Source organism: Grus americana, chromosome 7, assembly GCF_028858705.1.
Source record: "Grus americana isolate bGruAme1 chromosome 7, bGruAme1.mat, whole genome shotgun sequence".
Lineage (NCBI taxonomy): Eukaryota > Metazoa > Chordata > Aves > Gruiformes > Gruidae > Grus > Grus americana.
The window spans coordinates 13648418-13665830 of record NC_072858.1 but is presented as its reverse complement, the minus strand read 5'-3'; the positions used below and the strand labels follow the sequence as shown (position 1 = coordinate 13665830).

Sequence of the window (17413 nt, the reverse complement as noted above, 5' to 3'; positions counted from 1 at the left end):
TTCCTGAAAAAGTGGAGTCAGCATCCAGCCTGTGAGCACAACTCTGAAAACTTAGTCCACAAGCTTATTGCACTTATCTTGTATCAAAACCAAGTAAAAGACTTAGAAATGCAGTGACCTACTTTCAAATCTTGCTCCAGCCTATGATCACTATAGTGCAGATAGAAAACATGCCTTACTGATTTCTTCTCCCTACTATTACTATTGGCAGGTTGTTTTAACAGAAAAGGAAAAGGCAGGACTTGGTTATAAACTGGGACTGTATTTTTTGTATTGCACTGTAAGCAGTTCCTGGGATGCTCTGCAGTCAGCTACAAATATGCTGGAATTGTGCTCCTGCTGCTGTAATAAAATTTTCTATATTTAGCTATCCCCAGTCTTCAAAGTTGGTTGGAGGTACCTGGTAGAATGATCAATTAATTAAGCTCCTGCCCCATAGTTAGACCTCACAAGGCTTTACTGCTAAGCAAGGGACAACACTGTTGACTGCAAACCTTGCAGTTATTGACTATTTAATGTAAACATTTTTTTATTATTATTCTGCTTTGACATATGAACATAAATCTTAGCTCAAACTGCTGCCTTCAAAAACAGAGTCAGGAGAACTGGATATGAAATGCAGTTGTAAATGGACTTCTCTCCTGGATTTTGTCCATGTGATTCCTCAGCTTTTTCTTTAATGCTTGATCTTTTTCCCAGCTTTAAGGGTGGCATTGTTTTCTCCTCCAGCCAGTGAACCTGAAAAATTATGTTCTTGATGTGTATGCTTCTTAGTTTTCTTTTTGTTTCAATCTTCTTTCTTTGTAATGCTGGATTCCATTTGAATACTGCTTGTTTGTGCTCCTCAGTTGTCAACTTTAGTCAGCAGGAAGAAGATTCTTACATTTAAAAAAAAAATAAATTAGGAAGCCCATCATAATGATTAGCAACTATTTCTATTTTTTCTCCTTCAATGTAGTAATTCTTATGTATTGTTATGGTGATAACTGTTTAAAAAGGTGTCTGTAAAATTTTGTCTTTTTGGTTATTGATACTGCATGTGATCATCTTCTTTCTACAGTCTACAATACTCCATTCTCTTTAGGTAATCTTCGTATAATTGTTTCTAATCCTTCATAGAAGCAACTAATGGCAATTACTTGCTTATTTAGATCAAGCGTAAGTTACATTAACTGACTTTCTTATTATTGTAATTATATATCAACAGTTTGTGATTATGTGTTTATTAAAGAAAAGTTGGTTGTTAGAAGATAGGAGTACATGCAGGGCATCTTGGCAAAACACGTGTTTCTATTTATCTTATCATACAGCTGACATCCAAAACAACATACAAAGTCTAGCTTTGCTCTATAAATAACCTAAGGCTATTCTTGATGAAAGCCGTTTATGTTGATTTTATTGAACCTGCTCAGTGGCAATATTTTCAGTAGCTTCTTTTTAAATTAAATATGTGCACGTCTCTAAGTTTTAGTCTTGAACAAACCCTAGTATCAGATTAAAATTTTCTCCCACATAAGCAAACCATAAAGGTTAAACTTGTATTTGCACTGAAGTGATTTTTAGCTGTAGCTAAAACTTATCACAGGGATTTGAACTTGTCATCTTAGAAGAAAATCACGAACTCTGCCCCGTCCCTATAATCTTGTGATAATGGTTTAATTGTGTTCACTTTCTTCTTTCTGCTCCAGATCCTCCAGCACCTGAAAGACATTGAAATACGGGAAATGCAGATCTGTGACTATGAGAAGAAAATAGAGGAGTCTGCGATTAAATTAAAACAACAACAGAATAGCTGTGAAGCTGTGAGAACAGAGAGGAACCTGTACAGTAAAAATCTGATTGAAGCTAAGGTAGAAGGATACTTTTCTCCTTGTGCTTGTCTCTCTCTGCTCTTGTTGGTTTTTTTCTGATCTAATTTTAATTTGTTAAAAGGAAAGCTCACTGGATAAATGGCAGAAGCAGCTTCTTCATTCCTGTGTGTTTTGGGGAAATTAATATTTTAGGTCCCTGACGATTTATCTGGAGAGTTTGTATTTGGACTGGAAATAGGAATTCACAGTCATCATGTGGCAATATTGCTGCTTCAAACCACGCATAAAATCACAGTACACGAGCTATGGAATCATAAAACCCTATCAGAGAAGAAACTTTTTCTGTTCCATCCTGGCTCCACTCTGTTCTGTCCCTTTAGGAGTTGTCTGCATGTATGGAAAATAAGGTATAAGGGGAATAAGATTACCTCCTTAGCCCTGAATGCATATGTACGTTACTGTGAATCATAATTTAGAAAGCAGAGGGAACGCTTTCCCAGCTGAAGTGGAATTTTCTGACAGAACTCAACACTTCCACCTCGCTTGTTCCTTTCAGGGAGTGTAATTTTCCTCAGATAATGGTTGTCTCCATTCATACCTCATCCTTGGGGATCTCACTAACAATATTAGAGGAAGAGAACAGATCACTTAAGGATACACTCTCTTATTCTGCTGTGAAGATCTAATATACTACACAAGTCCTATTGCAATTGGTAGAGATTGGGACCTTGGATAGCTGTGATTTACAGCCTTGGGTTATTTCAGAATAAGGATTTATAACATAAACATATATAGTAGATTACAAATTTCTGCTCTGGTTTGAATAGGTAGGTGTTTTGCTTGAGCAGCAGATGGGAATGAACTGTCCATGTTCCTATCCAACTGGGTGCAGAATTTGATTAGGAATGAATCCCACATTTTGCCATTTATGTGGGACGCTTTACTTGACCTTTGTCTGCCTCTCATCAGTGGACATAGTGCTGGGATTCTCACTGCTCCCAGACAATCTCTCAGCAGAAATAAGGGTGAAAAATTGCAACACTGATGATTTTTTGTTTTTAATATACAACATAAATTGCATACTTATAAAAAGCTGGCAGCTGTATGCTGAGTTACAAAACAAGGCAATGAACTCATCAGCCTTTTCAGGTTTTGAATGTTATATGGTGGTATATACAAAGCTGTTCATGGTTCCAGTTGTTAGAGGCTGGTATTTAGACTTTAATAGCTTACTTGCCTTACCATATAACTCTTTAGCGAGTCCTATGTGAGAAAACAGCTGACCCCCAAAGTTCTTTTGGCCAAGGCAATATTATGTGTAGCTGTGAAAAAAAATAGCCATTCATAGTTCAGTAGCAGGTCAGCCAGACATGAAAGAAAAAAAAAAAAGAGGGTTGTGTTAAAAATGATGGTAAATTCTTTTTACTTTTGGGAAGGAAAACTAATTAACACAAGCTTATTTAGATAAAGCTAGATGTAAGTATTTTTGGATTGCTTAACGTGGAAAGATCCCCTGTTGCCCACCTTGCTAGTAGTCTCCAGAGTACCATAATCTTAAGCTCAGTAAAATCTCTTGGAAAAGACATGCTGGCAGTCTGTTAATATGAGATAAATATCTGATGCTTTCATCCTTGGGGTTTCTTTTGGTGTTAGGAGCTCATTTGTTTAAGCAAGTTGATAGGAGACTTGTTTGCAAAAATTGTGTGTTCTTACTCTTCTTTGCTAAATACAGAATTAGGAATGTATTTGGGTATATGTCTGAGTACCAGATTTTAAATAGGCTATTTAGCAAAGACAACTTTTAATTTGATTTCTGCATTCATAGGAGTGACTGAACATGCAAACAGGTAAGCCTAGTGGCATACTTCTACATTTATTTCTGGTTCAGTTAATTTGCTGTACATGGGCCAAATCTAAGGCCACACAATTCTGTGTGGAATCTAAGGATTGAGGGCTGTCAGACTACTAATCTGTACTTTCTCAGTACTGTTTGTGAAGACTGCCATGATTCAAGATCTTGCTTAACTATGTTAAGCATCTCATGCACGAAAACATCACTCTCTTTCAAGTAAATCCACGCCCTGGTGGACAGTGCTGAAAGAGCTCTAAACTACCCTGGTTTTGTGCTGAAACAGAATGTACGGACATGAAAGGTGATGATGTCTTCTCTGTGAGGTGGCAGCCTCTGGCAGATGAGTAATAGCTTCTAAAGCTACTTTCATTAGATCCAGAAGAGCATGTCTGTCTAAGCACTGAATTTATTAGCTTCCATTTCATGTTACAACATGTGCCATCGCTGCAATGAGTTGAAACAGTTTCTTAATTTTGTACAGGCAGGCACCTCTGTGCTGTGAGTAGTAGTCCTAGTGACCTGATCTTTCTGCAGTGCTACCAGGCTTTTTGTTCTGTGTTTTGAGCTTAAAATATATGCTAAATATTCTTACACCAGGGACTTCTCAATCTCTGACCACACTCGATTCTGTCTTGTACCTATATGCAAGCTAGCACATAGGCAAAATGGAGATAAGCATTTCCTGTACTCCCTTGCAGGCATATAGCTATCTTACTCATAAGCATGTTTATTTGCACAAAAACAGCTTCTTTCCAAACATTTGTGCCCAACTGCATACACCCTTATTGAAAACATTTTACTAGAAGCATGGAAACAGATGGGTAGGATCAGAATCTTATTAATTCACATTGACTGCTAGTTTTTACCCTGTGTCCAGCACTTTAAATTAAATGGCTTATTATACTCATAACTGATGATCACTGTTTTTGTCAATGTATCTTTTACAGGCTTTTTTACTGCAAATTCATGCTGGCATAAACAAAAACTTGTCATTTAATGAAACTGGTTTGTTCTGTTGGTTTAAAAAGTAATGTCTTGTGGTACGTACAGCAGATCTCTTCTCAAGCAAGTGTTTATATTTTCCAACATCAAAATACTCTGAACTCCCAAGCACAAACTTGCTCTTTTTTGATCCCTCTTTGTGATCACTTCCTGTCCTATTAGGATGAGATAGCAGAAATGAAGAAGAAGCTCAAAACTGTGATGCATCAGGTGGATCAATTGAAAGAGGAGATCATGGACAAAGAAGCAGCCCTTGTGAAAGCACATCTAGAACATCAACGAACAGAGAAGGAGAAGGAATCGCTGAAAGTAAGAGTCTATACATACACCTTCTTCCAAAGGATGGTTTCCATGATTTCACAGACTGCATCATGTTCCTGGTCTGTGCTAGTTGTTTTGCTGTATTTTAAAAAAACTGTTCTGTAATGGAAGCATAAGATCTCAGTACCCTTTAGAGGTATTAGTTACACAAATCTTCTGTGTATCTGACAAATTTAATCTCTGCCTATAATTATAATCAGAAAGGTCCTGGATTGTCGGTTGGAAGCTTTAAATCTCTTGGTGACTGACAAGATTTACTAAAAACTTCCATTTTGCTTGCAGAAATGTGGATTTTGGGGATAGCCTGATTCTAGCAAACTTTTTAATATAGAGCCTTATAATTCAAGTTGTTTTTTTAAAAACTTTTTCCTCTCTGTTGTTTTTAAGTGCAAACCCCCTTATATTACACTTCACAATCTTGTATTTCTGTGTGACTAGCAAGCATTAGTCTTCTGGGAGTTAGGCAGTGTCTTTTAGTAGGTCCCTCTACACAGAAAGTTATTTTAATATTGTGGTATAAAGCAGCAAGAATCTGTTTTAAATCAAAGGAAATCTGAGCTTGAAGCTCTGGTTCTTCGTCTCAGCACTGGCTGTAGCCCATCCTTAGATAAGCTATTAGATTTGTGGTGATATCTCAGCCCAATTTGCTGTGCTCTCAAAAGATTTAAGGAGTTTGTGTCCACAGCAGCTTATTTTTTCTCTTCATTAAGCACTAAAAAACCCCCCAAAACCACGAAACAAACACCACCACCCTCCCACCCCTGAAAAAGTCCCCTGCCACTTTCCACAATGTTTGCTTTTGTCAGTTTATTGCTATGCTGCAATAACTCCTTGAGTTTTCAGCCCTTCTCAGCACATTACAGTTAGGACAAGATGTCAATAGAGCATTGTAAAAGGGTGATGGATTTGTGTTCTTGTACCTGATCTGTCTCAGAGTTGTTCTATCAGTGATGGAGAAGTCAAACAGCGTCTCATTTCCTGTGTGCAGTTTTTTGCCTTAACTAGTCCCCAATTCTGTCTCATCACCTCAGAACTGTCTGCCACCCATTTGACAAACATGATTGCTACATGGTTTACCCACTCAATTATTCACTAGCAAGTATGTCCATACACTGACATCACATTACTGACTAGCTTCAGGGCATTGTGGTCTTCTACCCGAGTGTCTCTGCTGAATGCTAAAGCAGGGGAGAATTCAAAGAGGGAGCTGATTGACACAGGCACAAAAGAACCCAATTATTTGTGTAGAAGCTGGCTTCAATTTGTCCTGTTTGTGCTGATGTGAAGGAAGCAAGCTGTTCCTGGGAAATCAGTTTAAAGAATGAGCTAAAGCATGGAGGACTGAGATTCATAGGAATGAGATTATACAGACATTGGATTTATGCTTGCCTCAGCTGGCATAAAGGTCTTAAAAATGTGTAATCATGGTAAATGAAACAGAGGACGTCTGATCCAAGCTCCATTACAATGACATTGTTTGGTTTCAGTTGGCCTTCAGTTGGTTTATGGATCAGACTGGTTTGACAAAGCATCTGAATGTTGAAAAATATGTATCTGAAAGATGTAAGAACTGTGGTCCTCCAGGTTTGAGCTGCTGTCAGGTGCTTTTGTATATTTTCGTAGATGTTCATGTGTGTCTGTTGTTTTTTTTTTTTTTTTTAGCATTTTCTAGAAATCTGGATGTAAAATCTCTGACTCCTTGTTGTTCAAGCATTGTGTGTCCAGCCCCAATTATACCTTTTATAAAATTCGTATTTTCGTCTCACCTTTAGAACAAATTAAAAAACCTTCTTCACTTACCTTAATATTTCAGAATCTAAACAAGAATTTGGTTTGAATTTGGTTTGAGATGTTGGCATAGATCCCCTATAAATTATTCTTTCTTGCTGACTGTTCTTCAGTTCTTAGAAACTTTTTGAACCAACTTCACATAAGCGGTGCAGATTTACAGCAGTTTCAGACTTGACCATTTTTCTGCTTGCACAGTGACTGTATGTATTAATTTTCTTTTCTCTTACCTAATGTACACAGACCCTCATACTGTAGTTGTTAGCATATTTAATCTCATTGAAAGTCCTCCTGTTGGCTTGTGGGGCCTTTGTGTGGCTTAAAGTATTTACGTTCTTTACTGTACAAGGCACTTCAGATTTATTTTAAGTTAGCGCATTCCACTGAAGAGATTTGGTTATATGAATGTTTGCTGCCAACATCTAATACCACTTCTTGTTTACCACTCATATTTTTTTTGACATAAGGAGAACATAGAATTTTGATATATTAAAAAAATATTATCCAGCAATGCCAAACGCATGAGTAGTTTTACATTTGTAGACAGCTTTTGCACAATGTTGATTGCATTTCAATATGAAGTGTCTTGCATTTTTATTCGGCTGATGGATTCTGATGATCATCCAACACTGAGTAAGAGAGATATGAGTGTTGCACATATGGGAAAATGAGAATTTTATTAAAGAAAATAAGAATGGAACAAGCTATTTTATTATGAAGATGGAACTCTTTCTGTCTTAAATCAATGTTTTTGCAGGTGCAGCCTTCATCACAGCCTCATTCTTTCAGCATTGGATGGTGCACTTTCTGAAAAGGCAGCTTGAACATCATCTTTTATAAGGGTCAGAGTTGTGGCAAAGTCTTTGAGTCAAGGCTTGAAAGTTTTTGTATCTGTGAAAATGGACTGTAGTCAACTAGTTCCATCTTGGCTCTAACTAATTGCCTAGCAATGACAGAAATTTCTCATAATCCAAGAAGAACTTATTAGTTTTTATCTACGTGCATGCCTTGAATTATAGAGTTCATGACAGTAGGATAGAATTATTGGGCAGATTCCAGTGTTTCTGGTAGTGGTGTGCAATCACTGTAACAATGCATTACTTCTCCTGTCCTTAGGAACAGCCCCTCTTTTCCCAGTCTTCTCATCTACACAGCCAGTAAAAAAGTGCTAAAGCTCTTTAATTTTGCTATTCCATGCCTGGTTGCCCTATTTTCCATGAATTCTGGCTGTCTTGAGTTGATTCTAACTTGTATTACATAGCATAGATTCCTTTCCAGCAAGGTGAGCTATCCTTTCTCACATCCCAGCCTGGCTCTGAACTTGCATCACCTAGATTTTCATAACATAACTCCATTGAAAAGCTTGCCACACATGACTTTTTCTTTTTTTAATTTTATTAAATGAAGTGCCTCTGAATTACAATTTGAACCATTGTTATAGATAAAAATCCATCCAGATTTCTGTTGTGTATAACACAACAATATTAAAATATTCTTTACATTTCTTTATGGGTCTTCATGCTTGCTTGTCTTAGTGATTTGTTCTCAAAAACTAACAAAATATATACCTCTCAGGAAACTAAAAGAATGTATGAGATTTTAATAAAAATCCTAATTCTTAATCCCAGGTTTATATAATGTGAAGTTGTTACTAAGCACAGTTTACCTATATTCTTTGACTCCATTAGGCTGAACTGCTTAAGATGAAAAAACAGGCTCTGGAAACCAAACACTTTATAGAAAATCAGGAGGCAGAAGAGAGAAAACTCCTAAAAATCATTGCTGAAGCTGATGCTGAGAGGGTGAAGCAGAAGAATGAATTCGACCAGGTAGGAATATCTAATTTGGCTTTTCAAACACGCTGTATTCTGTTCCCTCATTTGTCCAGTGTATTTTCAAGATCAAGATCCTCAGCTACTGTATATGTGGTACTACTAAAGCTTTATAGTTCCGTTGAAACAAAAATGTTAAGATACTGAAGTGAATGGAATATGTAGCTTATATTATTCAGGTGACTAAACCCTTACAGGGGAAACTATTAGCCCCTTGCCATTTTTCTTTCACTAATAACAGTGAAACCTCTTAATGCATGTTATTTTGACTGATACAAAAATAGTCATGATACTTTGGGATTGTACTTAGAAACTGTAACTCAGATTATTGCTTTGCCCTGCATCCTTAGGTTATCAACGAGAGAGATATCCTAGGGTCCCAGCTTGTTCGGCGCAATGATGAGGTGGCTCTGCTCTATGAAAAGATAAAAATCCAGCAGTCCATTCTGAACAAGGGTGAAACCCAGTACCGACAAAGAATGGAAGATATCCGAATTCTCAAGCTGGAGATCAAAAAACTTCGGCGTGAGAAGGGGATACTTGGCAAGAGTGTGGCTAACGTGGAGGACCTCAGGTAGAAAAACTGATTGAATACATTTCCATAGTGACTGCATCCATGATTCTGCGTTTGAGGCAGAAAGTATGTTTTATGCATAGTGAAGATTTGTATCAACAAACATTATACCTTGGAGGAGGGGATTGTTTGGTTTGACCTGAAACTGGATTAAATTCACAAAACAACTTATCAGCAATTAAGAAAATTAAAATATAAGAAGGAGGAAAAAAGACATCTTGGCCAAAGTTGAAATAGTTTCCATATATCCCCTTGTACTGTGAGTTACTGCCTACAGAATAAACTTGACAGACAGCAGCACAAAAGGTGTTCATAGTTCAGTGAGCTACTTAGTGGTACCCAAGGCCCAAATTAGCGGAACTGCTTTTTATTAGGCAATCCACAGAGGATGGGGAACACCTGACATATTTATAGCAAACCCCTGCACATTTTCAGAGCTCTCTCCTTCCAGATTTATATGTAGACTTGCTCTCTGAGAAAGATTTAGTTAAATTTTCATTGAAGGTTGTGTTTCTTTAAAACAGAAGTTTAATAGCCCCAATCTGATTTATCTCCTCCTTCTCTGGCTTAATGCTTCCCTTCTTTTTTTAACCCTCCAGTATTTGAGGTGTGTTCTTTGCTGATGGGAAACTATTGTTGTTTTCTGTAGAATCAGTTTTGGTTTGCAAGGAGAGGCAGCTATGTTTTTAGCAGATAACTGTCATACTAATTCTATGTAGCTACCACAGTTTTGGGTGAGGTCTTTAGCTTAACGGTATCAGTATAATTCCATGGCTTTCACTGGAGCAAATTAACTTCAGTCCATGGTTAGTGCCGTTGACTCCAGTGGAATTATGCCAGTCTGATTTGGTGTAACAGAAAAGAGAACTGGGCACAGAACATTAGCAATTGCAGTTTTCATCGACTGACTGCAGACAGGAATAGGATTTGAACTTGCTGCCCAAATGCATTCAGCTGAAAGTCTGTTACTGTATTGAAACTCAGTGACGGTATTGAAGTATAGTGTGATGCATGCCATGATGGGTGGATCAATTCTTGCTAACTGCAGCAGCAATCACATACTTTAATGAAGTCCAAAACCATCATGAAAACTGCCTGTCGAAAGACTCCATTTATCACTTGTGCTGCTAATTAGCTTTCTTGATTTGCCAGTTGGAGATGTGTGGTTTTTTTCCTCTTCCATAACCTTGTCCAACCTCACAGTTAAAAAAGGTCTTTTTCTCTCTAGTGAGCTAAATGCAACTCCGAGCTTAACAGGAAAAGATTCAGTGGAGGAGTAGGCACATGGTGATCCTCCACCCCCTTTTTCCTTGGAGAACTTACAGGATTCACCCACCAAAGTGATAAGGGTTGGACTGTTGCAGAATATGCCTCTTTTTTTCCTGCCCCTTGACCCCCCCACCCATCTCCACCATAGGACTGTAGTTGTCAAAGCATCTTGGAAGTGCTCCATTAATTTTAAATTTGGCAAAAAATAACTCCTGAAATTCCTTGAGGAGAGGTAGTAGAAGAAAAATAAATCAAACCTAGGTTCTCTAAAGAACAGTGTCCATCATACTTAGGTCCTAGAGTGTGTTTTATTTACTGGATTGTGTGAGCCATGTAGACTTAAACCTTCTTTCAAATACAAGCTGTCAGATTCAATACACAGGTAACTTGGTATGACTCCATAACTGATTTGTAGGTTATTCTAGATGAATTAACTGTCCTTCTGGCCTTAATGTACATGGGAAGATGTGGGCAGTGAGATTCAGTGGGCTCTGGAATAGATATCCCAGGAGCTGATGAAAAGTCCCTTTTTTGAGCCATTCTTACTAAAGTGAGTGAAGATGTCTGTATTATCTTATAGTTCTACCTGCTCAGTGGTATCAGTGTCAACTACTAATCATAGGAGTCACTTTACCAGTGCTGTAATGCATGGGAGAATAGTTTGTTAATGTTTGTTTATTAGTGCCTCGGTCACATTGATGTGGTTTTGGTGTGTTTTTTTCTTTTTGTTTTACCCTGGTCTTAAGACAGGAGGTTCATCACATGCGGAAGGAACTATTAAGGGAACAGACTCGGTGCAAAATTTTGGAAGAAGAACTGGAGAATCCCTTGAATGTTCACAGATGGAGAAAATTAGAGGTGATGTCTCAGCATTTCAAGTTCCCAAAGCCCATATTACCAAATCAGTGACACAGCACAAAGCCTATTGAGTTTACTGTTATGCAAATTATATGGAAGGGCAGGCAGACTGAAATTTCCGTAGTACCAGTGAAATGGTTAACTGCTGAATGGTTTCCTTGCACAATGCAATCAGTGTTATTTTTGTGTCACTTTCTCAATGAAAAATTGCAGAGGGATTTGCAAAGAGCCAGTCAAATGCTAAAGGGAGTAAGAATGCATAAGGTGAATTTAAAAGGAGGTGATTCCTTAACATGGATGATGAGAAAGAGGATGATACGGGAAAGATACAATCTGACTCTCACCAATTAGAGAGATGTATATGCGAAGAAAGCCAGAATTAGAAAGGGTCATGGAACAGGCAGACTTGGGGAATGGACAGACATGAAGTCAGAAGTTAAATTACATCTGCGAGAAAGGGAAGAGGCATCCACATAAACACTGGTGGGCTCCCAAAGATAGCCATTCCAGGTAATGTGAGTTCAACTGTTACATAAACAGCAAATCTAAATTTTCACACTATTTGAACCTGCAAAATGAAGGGGAAAAATAAAAAAAAAAAAAGGTAAAACACAGACCAAATATATGAACGTCAATTGGCATCACTGGATATTTTCGAAGTAAGTCAGAGCCAGCTGACATTTCTCTGTTGCATGTGTCTCTGATCTGATGCCAGCCTAGGTTGCTTAGCTGCTCTAATAATGAGCAGTAATATGCTTGTCCCTACAGCAGCAGAGCTGAATATTTTGACTGTGCTTACGAGCATGATATTTTCTGATCTTTCCATGCTGAGCTTAAAGCGGAACTGTGTGTTTAGCTTTTCTCATGGAAAGGAGATAAAATAGAGGATGCTGAACTAGGTTAAAGACATCTAGACACTATCTCCAGCAGCACATTGTAACAAAGGAAAATCAGGCCAGTCAAAACATCCAGTGTTGGGAAAACGAATGTATGAATAGACTGATAATGGGAAATGACATCCTTCCATTCTAGGTCACTGGTTTGTATTTGGAACACAGAAAGGCCAGCAGATGGCAAGATCCGTATGAAATAATCCTGATGGGGTTTTGGTTCAATTCCTAATGAACAAACACCTTCATATCACTACACTTGTCACAAATTGGCACCTTGATTGGGCAGTGCTGAGTGGGTCATGGGGACTGCACTACTTTTTAGCCTGGTTTCTCAGGAAATGATGTTGTGTTGTGAGCACTGCATGCATATCTGTGTTAGTGTCCCAGTTACACTTGAATTGATTAGTAAATTTAGATAAAATCAGACAAAGGATTAAGAGCTGTGAGATACCAAGTTCCTTATAAGCTCAAGCAAATATGCATGGAGTGAGACTTTATTGGAGCCTTTACTGCAGCGTGAATTTAATCCTTATAAGCCACCAGAGACACCACATGAGAGAAGAGAAACCACGTGGGAGAGAGGTGTTGTGAATCCCTGAGTGGGGAAAAGCTTCAGTCAGAGTTTGCTCCATATTAAAGGATCCAACAAGAAGATATGAAGTGGTAGCAAAGTAAGCTTTGCTGGCTGCTCCTTTGTTTGCTCCTTAGAGCTTCCTCTACATGCAGTCTGTGACAAAAGAATAAAAAGGGAAGAAGGAGAGACATTTACTAGGTCCTGGTCTTAACTTCTCAATCTGTTTCAAAAGACTATACTGCAGTTACATTTTCTTTTGTTCAAGATAGAAATCTTCCTCTCCTCAAAACTTAATTGACATGGTTTGAAATTCTGAAAACAGTGGGAAGTACTTGCGCTGCTTTGGTTGGGGGTTAAGCTCTGAAGGACTCCTATTTATATTAGTTGTTCTGAGGAGGATTGACGAGGGTAATAGTGTTAAACATGAACGTGCTCCAACTGATCTTCAAGAAGCAGAGATTCCAGTTTCAGGACTGCTTGTACAAATGCCATTTAAAAAAACCCCAACGCTTCTGACCCCATCCCCCATTTTATATTTGTCACTTTTTGACACTTAGATATTAAGAGTTTCATTTGCAAACAAGAAACACTAACTTGTTGTAATGTATAATTTTTGAGGCTGCTTTGCTTTTGTCTAGGCCAGTGACCCAAGTACCTATGAGCTGATTCAGAAAATACAGAGACTACAGAAGCAGCTTATCGGCAAGACAGGTGAAGTGATAGAGAAAGAATTGCTCCTTCAGGTACTGCAGCACCATTATTTTGTTGTGTCTTATTAACATATTCGACTTACTCTGCATTCTTTGTCTGCTCAGATGTGCTTCCTGAATGTTATTTAGATGTATGACTTTGAATTTCTTTTGCATGCCCCTTAGATAGCTTTAGATGGCAGCACTGACTCACTGAAAGAGAACAAATAGCATCTGATTAGTTGATTTTTATATCCTGGTTACTGATACCTGGACAACTCTGGAAAATAAAATTAAAGGTTTGCTTTAGTTTATTCATGTCATAGATTAGTCTTCAAGTCAGTGTCAGTTTTGGAAAGGCTTTTTTGTCCTTTTAAACATGCCTGGTGTGACCAGGACATGAAGGAAAATCTTGGTTTATTCCATTTGTGCTTAGCTTGGCTTTTGGCAGAAGGAATCCTACAGAGTTTGTGTGATTTAGATATGTTGCTGCCTGGGCCATATTTGACTTCAAGGTCTTTGTGCTGAACTTTGCCGAAAAGTAATTTTTGTGATAGCTTATCTTTTTTTAACTGTATCAGATGTCCCTTAACCCCAGTGATACCAACAAGATTTACGTTGTAGAATCAAGGATAGACTAAATTCCTGTAGTGCAAACATTGCTATCGAATATAACAAAAAAGGACTGTCTTTGGGCTTCAGCCATCGGTGTAAAACTGGGAAATTTGTCTCCTCTCTGGTGACTGTAGGGATAGTTACAGCTTGCCAGCTCTAGGTATGATTTTAACATCTTGGTCTTAAATATCCTAATAGTCTTGATGCCTGTGTTTGGTATCACTTAACGGAGAGTAGAATGTGACCTGAAGCTCCTTCTGTCTTGAGAAGCTAAGCAGCTATTATCAAGGCAGGGTTTGTATGTCTTTATTTTTTCATAGGAAAAAGTAGATCTGCAATTTCATTTGAAGGTAATGTATGGTGTATTATGCCTTTGCTTGAAAAAATGTAATCTTTGTTGCATAGCACTGAAATGCTGTCAGTGAAATAGTTTGTTAGCTTAAATAAAATGTAGCAAAAATAGCTTCAAATTTGCTGTGCTTTACCCATGCACAAACCCAGTTCTGTTAGGTTTTGACATAGTCTCTACTGCATATCTTGCCTTACCCTTAGTGTGCTCCCATTTAGCTGTTATCCTGATTTAAAAGTGAAGAACTGACATACAGAGGTACTAAGTTGCCTGTCTAAGAAAATTTTTGAAATAATAGGTATTTGAGCCTACATTACTCTACTAGCCATTGGCACAATCTTTCTGTCTATGCAGCAGTCCTTCTGTGGCAACTCTACATTCTTATATTATTTTCCAAGATTTAAGTCAGTTTGGCCATATGAAATATAATTATTATATCTAGAATTGTTAATGAGATCCTTTGCGTTCTTAATTCCGGTACCAATTTCCTGTGCAACAATGCTGAAATGAAGGTCTCCTTCAGTGAGATTGATGGTAAATAAAAGGCCAAAAATACCACACTCCACATTCTGTATATGGTTTAAAAAGATCTTCTCTTGCTTGCCATACATAACTGGTTTTATGCGTGCATGGCCATCATGCTGGCAAATAGAATATTTGTTGAAGGTGAAGCTTGTGAGTGTCTGTGTCTATGATTTCTGTGTGTGCATATTATGTAACTTAAATTCCCTCACATCAAAGTGTAGTAATAAAACGGAGTACAAAAAACTATGTGGATTGAATATTTAGTGTTAAAAACACCTTTGGAATTTAGAAATAACCCATGTCTGGAAATGGTTGAGCCCAGTGTCAGCAACCTGCAGTTTGATTTGTAGGGTATTCACCTTGCTGCATCCTTATGCAGAGCCATAATGTTTGTATAAGGAAAAAATAATTCAATTTGTATGGTATACACTGTAGTTCTGTCTTCTGATTGTTACTTTTTTTTTTTTTTTTTGCAAATGGTCTTTTAAATAAAAGCTGTTTTATGTAGGGAACAGTGTTTCAGGATGAGCTGGATATATAAATGGAAATTTTTGCTAAGTAAGGATCACAGTATATAGATTCATGTAGAAAAGCATCTGCTTACTTTACCTGCTCCTGATGTGTATTTGATCATATCCTTTTTGTTAGCTTTTTCACTATTTCTCACCTGTTAGTTCTTTAAAAATGATGCAGCTGTAAAAGCATGCTACAGTCCATGCTATGTGATTAAAAGAATGATTCGCTACATTTCAGTCAGAAAATTTTGATTACTGACAGTACAGGAAGAACTCAGCTTGACTGTAAAATTCCATACAAAAAATATCTTTCTTAACCTGTCAGCAGGGCACAATTTTTGTATCAGACATTTACTGAGAGGTATTGAATATGCAACATGATGAATGTTGGGTTTTTTAGGGTGACTTTTCAGAGTTGAATGCTTTAATAAAGGTGTCGAAAGATGTTGCATGTTGTAGACATTATTAAACTCTTTTCTCATTTCTGATTTATTTGTGCCCTGTAGCCACAGCATCTTAGGTTATAACCTACCAGCTCTTGTCTACAGCTATTTGGTGTGCATCCTGAGACTTTGAAGATTAGCCACAAAGCAGGTGGTCATACTTTCTCCTTTAACTTGGGCATTCTCACAGTTGTGAGCAGCTGTGCTGATGAAAAATGCTGTCTTGAAAATCAGATCCAAACCCAACATCTTGAATACTTATGGACCATAAGTATTCCAATGGCATTTTTGCCAAACATAGGAAATGTTTCTTCAGAGTTAGCCAACTTCCATGTTTGAGTCATCACCTTCCTTCTGAATTTGTGCAGTTGAAAGATACAGCATTTTTTGGTTCTTTTCTAAACCGTTGAGCAATACTGCAGGGCTTTGTGGAGAAATATGTTGTGTGTTAACCAAGGGATTTCAATGATGGGTGAAGGTCTTTGTGAACACATGTGGTATGAGCAGAATGTGTTGTATAGCCATAAGGTATAATTATTAATAAAGAGAAGTGCTCTGCTGAACAAATCCCTACTGCAAAAAAAATACTTCCTCACATTGTATGTGGGGCAAGTCTCTCACGTGACTGAAGCTCTACTGCATACTGAAGAGCGATGTGGTAAACTCGCAATGTGATGTATTACCTTGTTAGGATTATGATTAGTGTGGGTTTAGGAACCTACCCATTAACAGTGAATTATGCACTGCTTTATTTGTTTCAAATTTAGTTCTTTCTCTTCAGAGTGAACTCCTGTAATTTGATTTTATGTCTGACTGAGCGGAATTTTATTCAGCTGCACGTCTTGGAATGGATAACAGTGGGAAGATTCATATTATATGTCAGTTACCTCCATTGTCAGTCATTTCAGAAGATTGTTTGTAAATGTAAAAGAGAGATGTGCAACCAAGATTTTGTGGAGGGAGGCAAAGGCATTTAAGCCTTGCATGTAGTAGTGAAAGTATTATTCATCTGTGTATATATATGTTTAATCGCTATTGGTTTAAGTTGTTATCAAAGACCAGGACTGGGCAGTCAGAATGCGATGCTGCCAGGCTATTAGCATCTTGAGCTCATAGTTTCAAACACTGCAAGGGCAAAAGGCATGATTAGCTCATATATCTGACTCAGAGATTACAGCCAGATAACACCCACACGTCCTTGTATTGAGCCAAGTTTTGAGCTAAGTTTCAATCCCCCCAAAGAACTGATGGTCCCGCTGACAGAGAGTAGGAGGAGCAGAGGGGATGCTGCTGTCTCCAGTATAAATCAGAGTTTCATTTCAGGTATTGTAAGATACAGGGAGAAGAAAATGAAAGGGACTTTCTCTGTGACCTTGGGCAGGTTACTTAGCTTTTGCATGCTTCACATCAAGTAAAAAGGGAATAAAATAATTGCCACTCTTATAGTGGTTTGTGAATGAATGTATTAGAGACATGACTCAATTCAGTAGTAACAATAGCTAG

At 37.8% G+C, this 17413-nt stretch overlaps 1 protein-coding gene across 1 annotated transcript in view; it reads left to right on the top strand.

Moving 5' to 3' along the window:
* The window catches only part of CFAP58 (cilia and flagella associated protein 58), a 59291-nt gene that overhangs the window by 21396 nt on the left and 20482 nt on the right, over nt 1-17413 (top strand). The window contains exons 10-15 of the mRNA XM_054831161.1: nt 1689-1850; nt 4828-4974; nt 8463-8603; nt 8957-9180; nt 11196-11307; nt 13413-13517. Of these exons, the coding sequence (XP_054687136.1) occupies nt 1689-1850; nt 4828-4974; nt 8463-8603; nt 8957-9180; nt 11196-11307; nt 13413-13517 (891 nt within the window). The remainder of the gene's footprint in view (nt 1-1688; nt 1851-4827; nt 4975-8462; nt 8604-8956; nt 9181-11195; nt 11308-13412; nt 13518-17413) is intronic.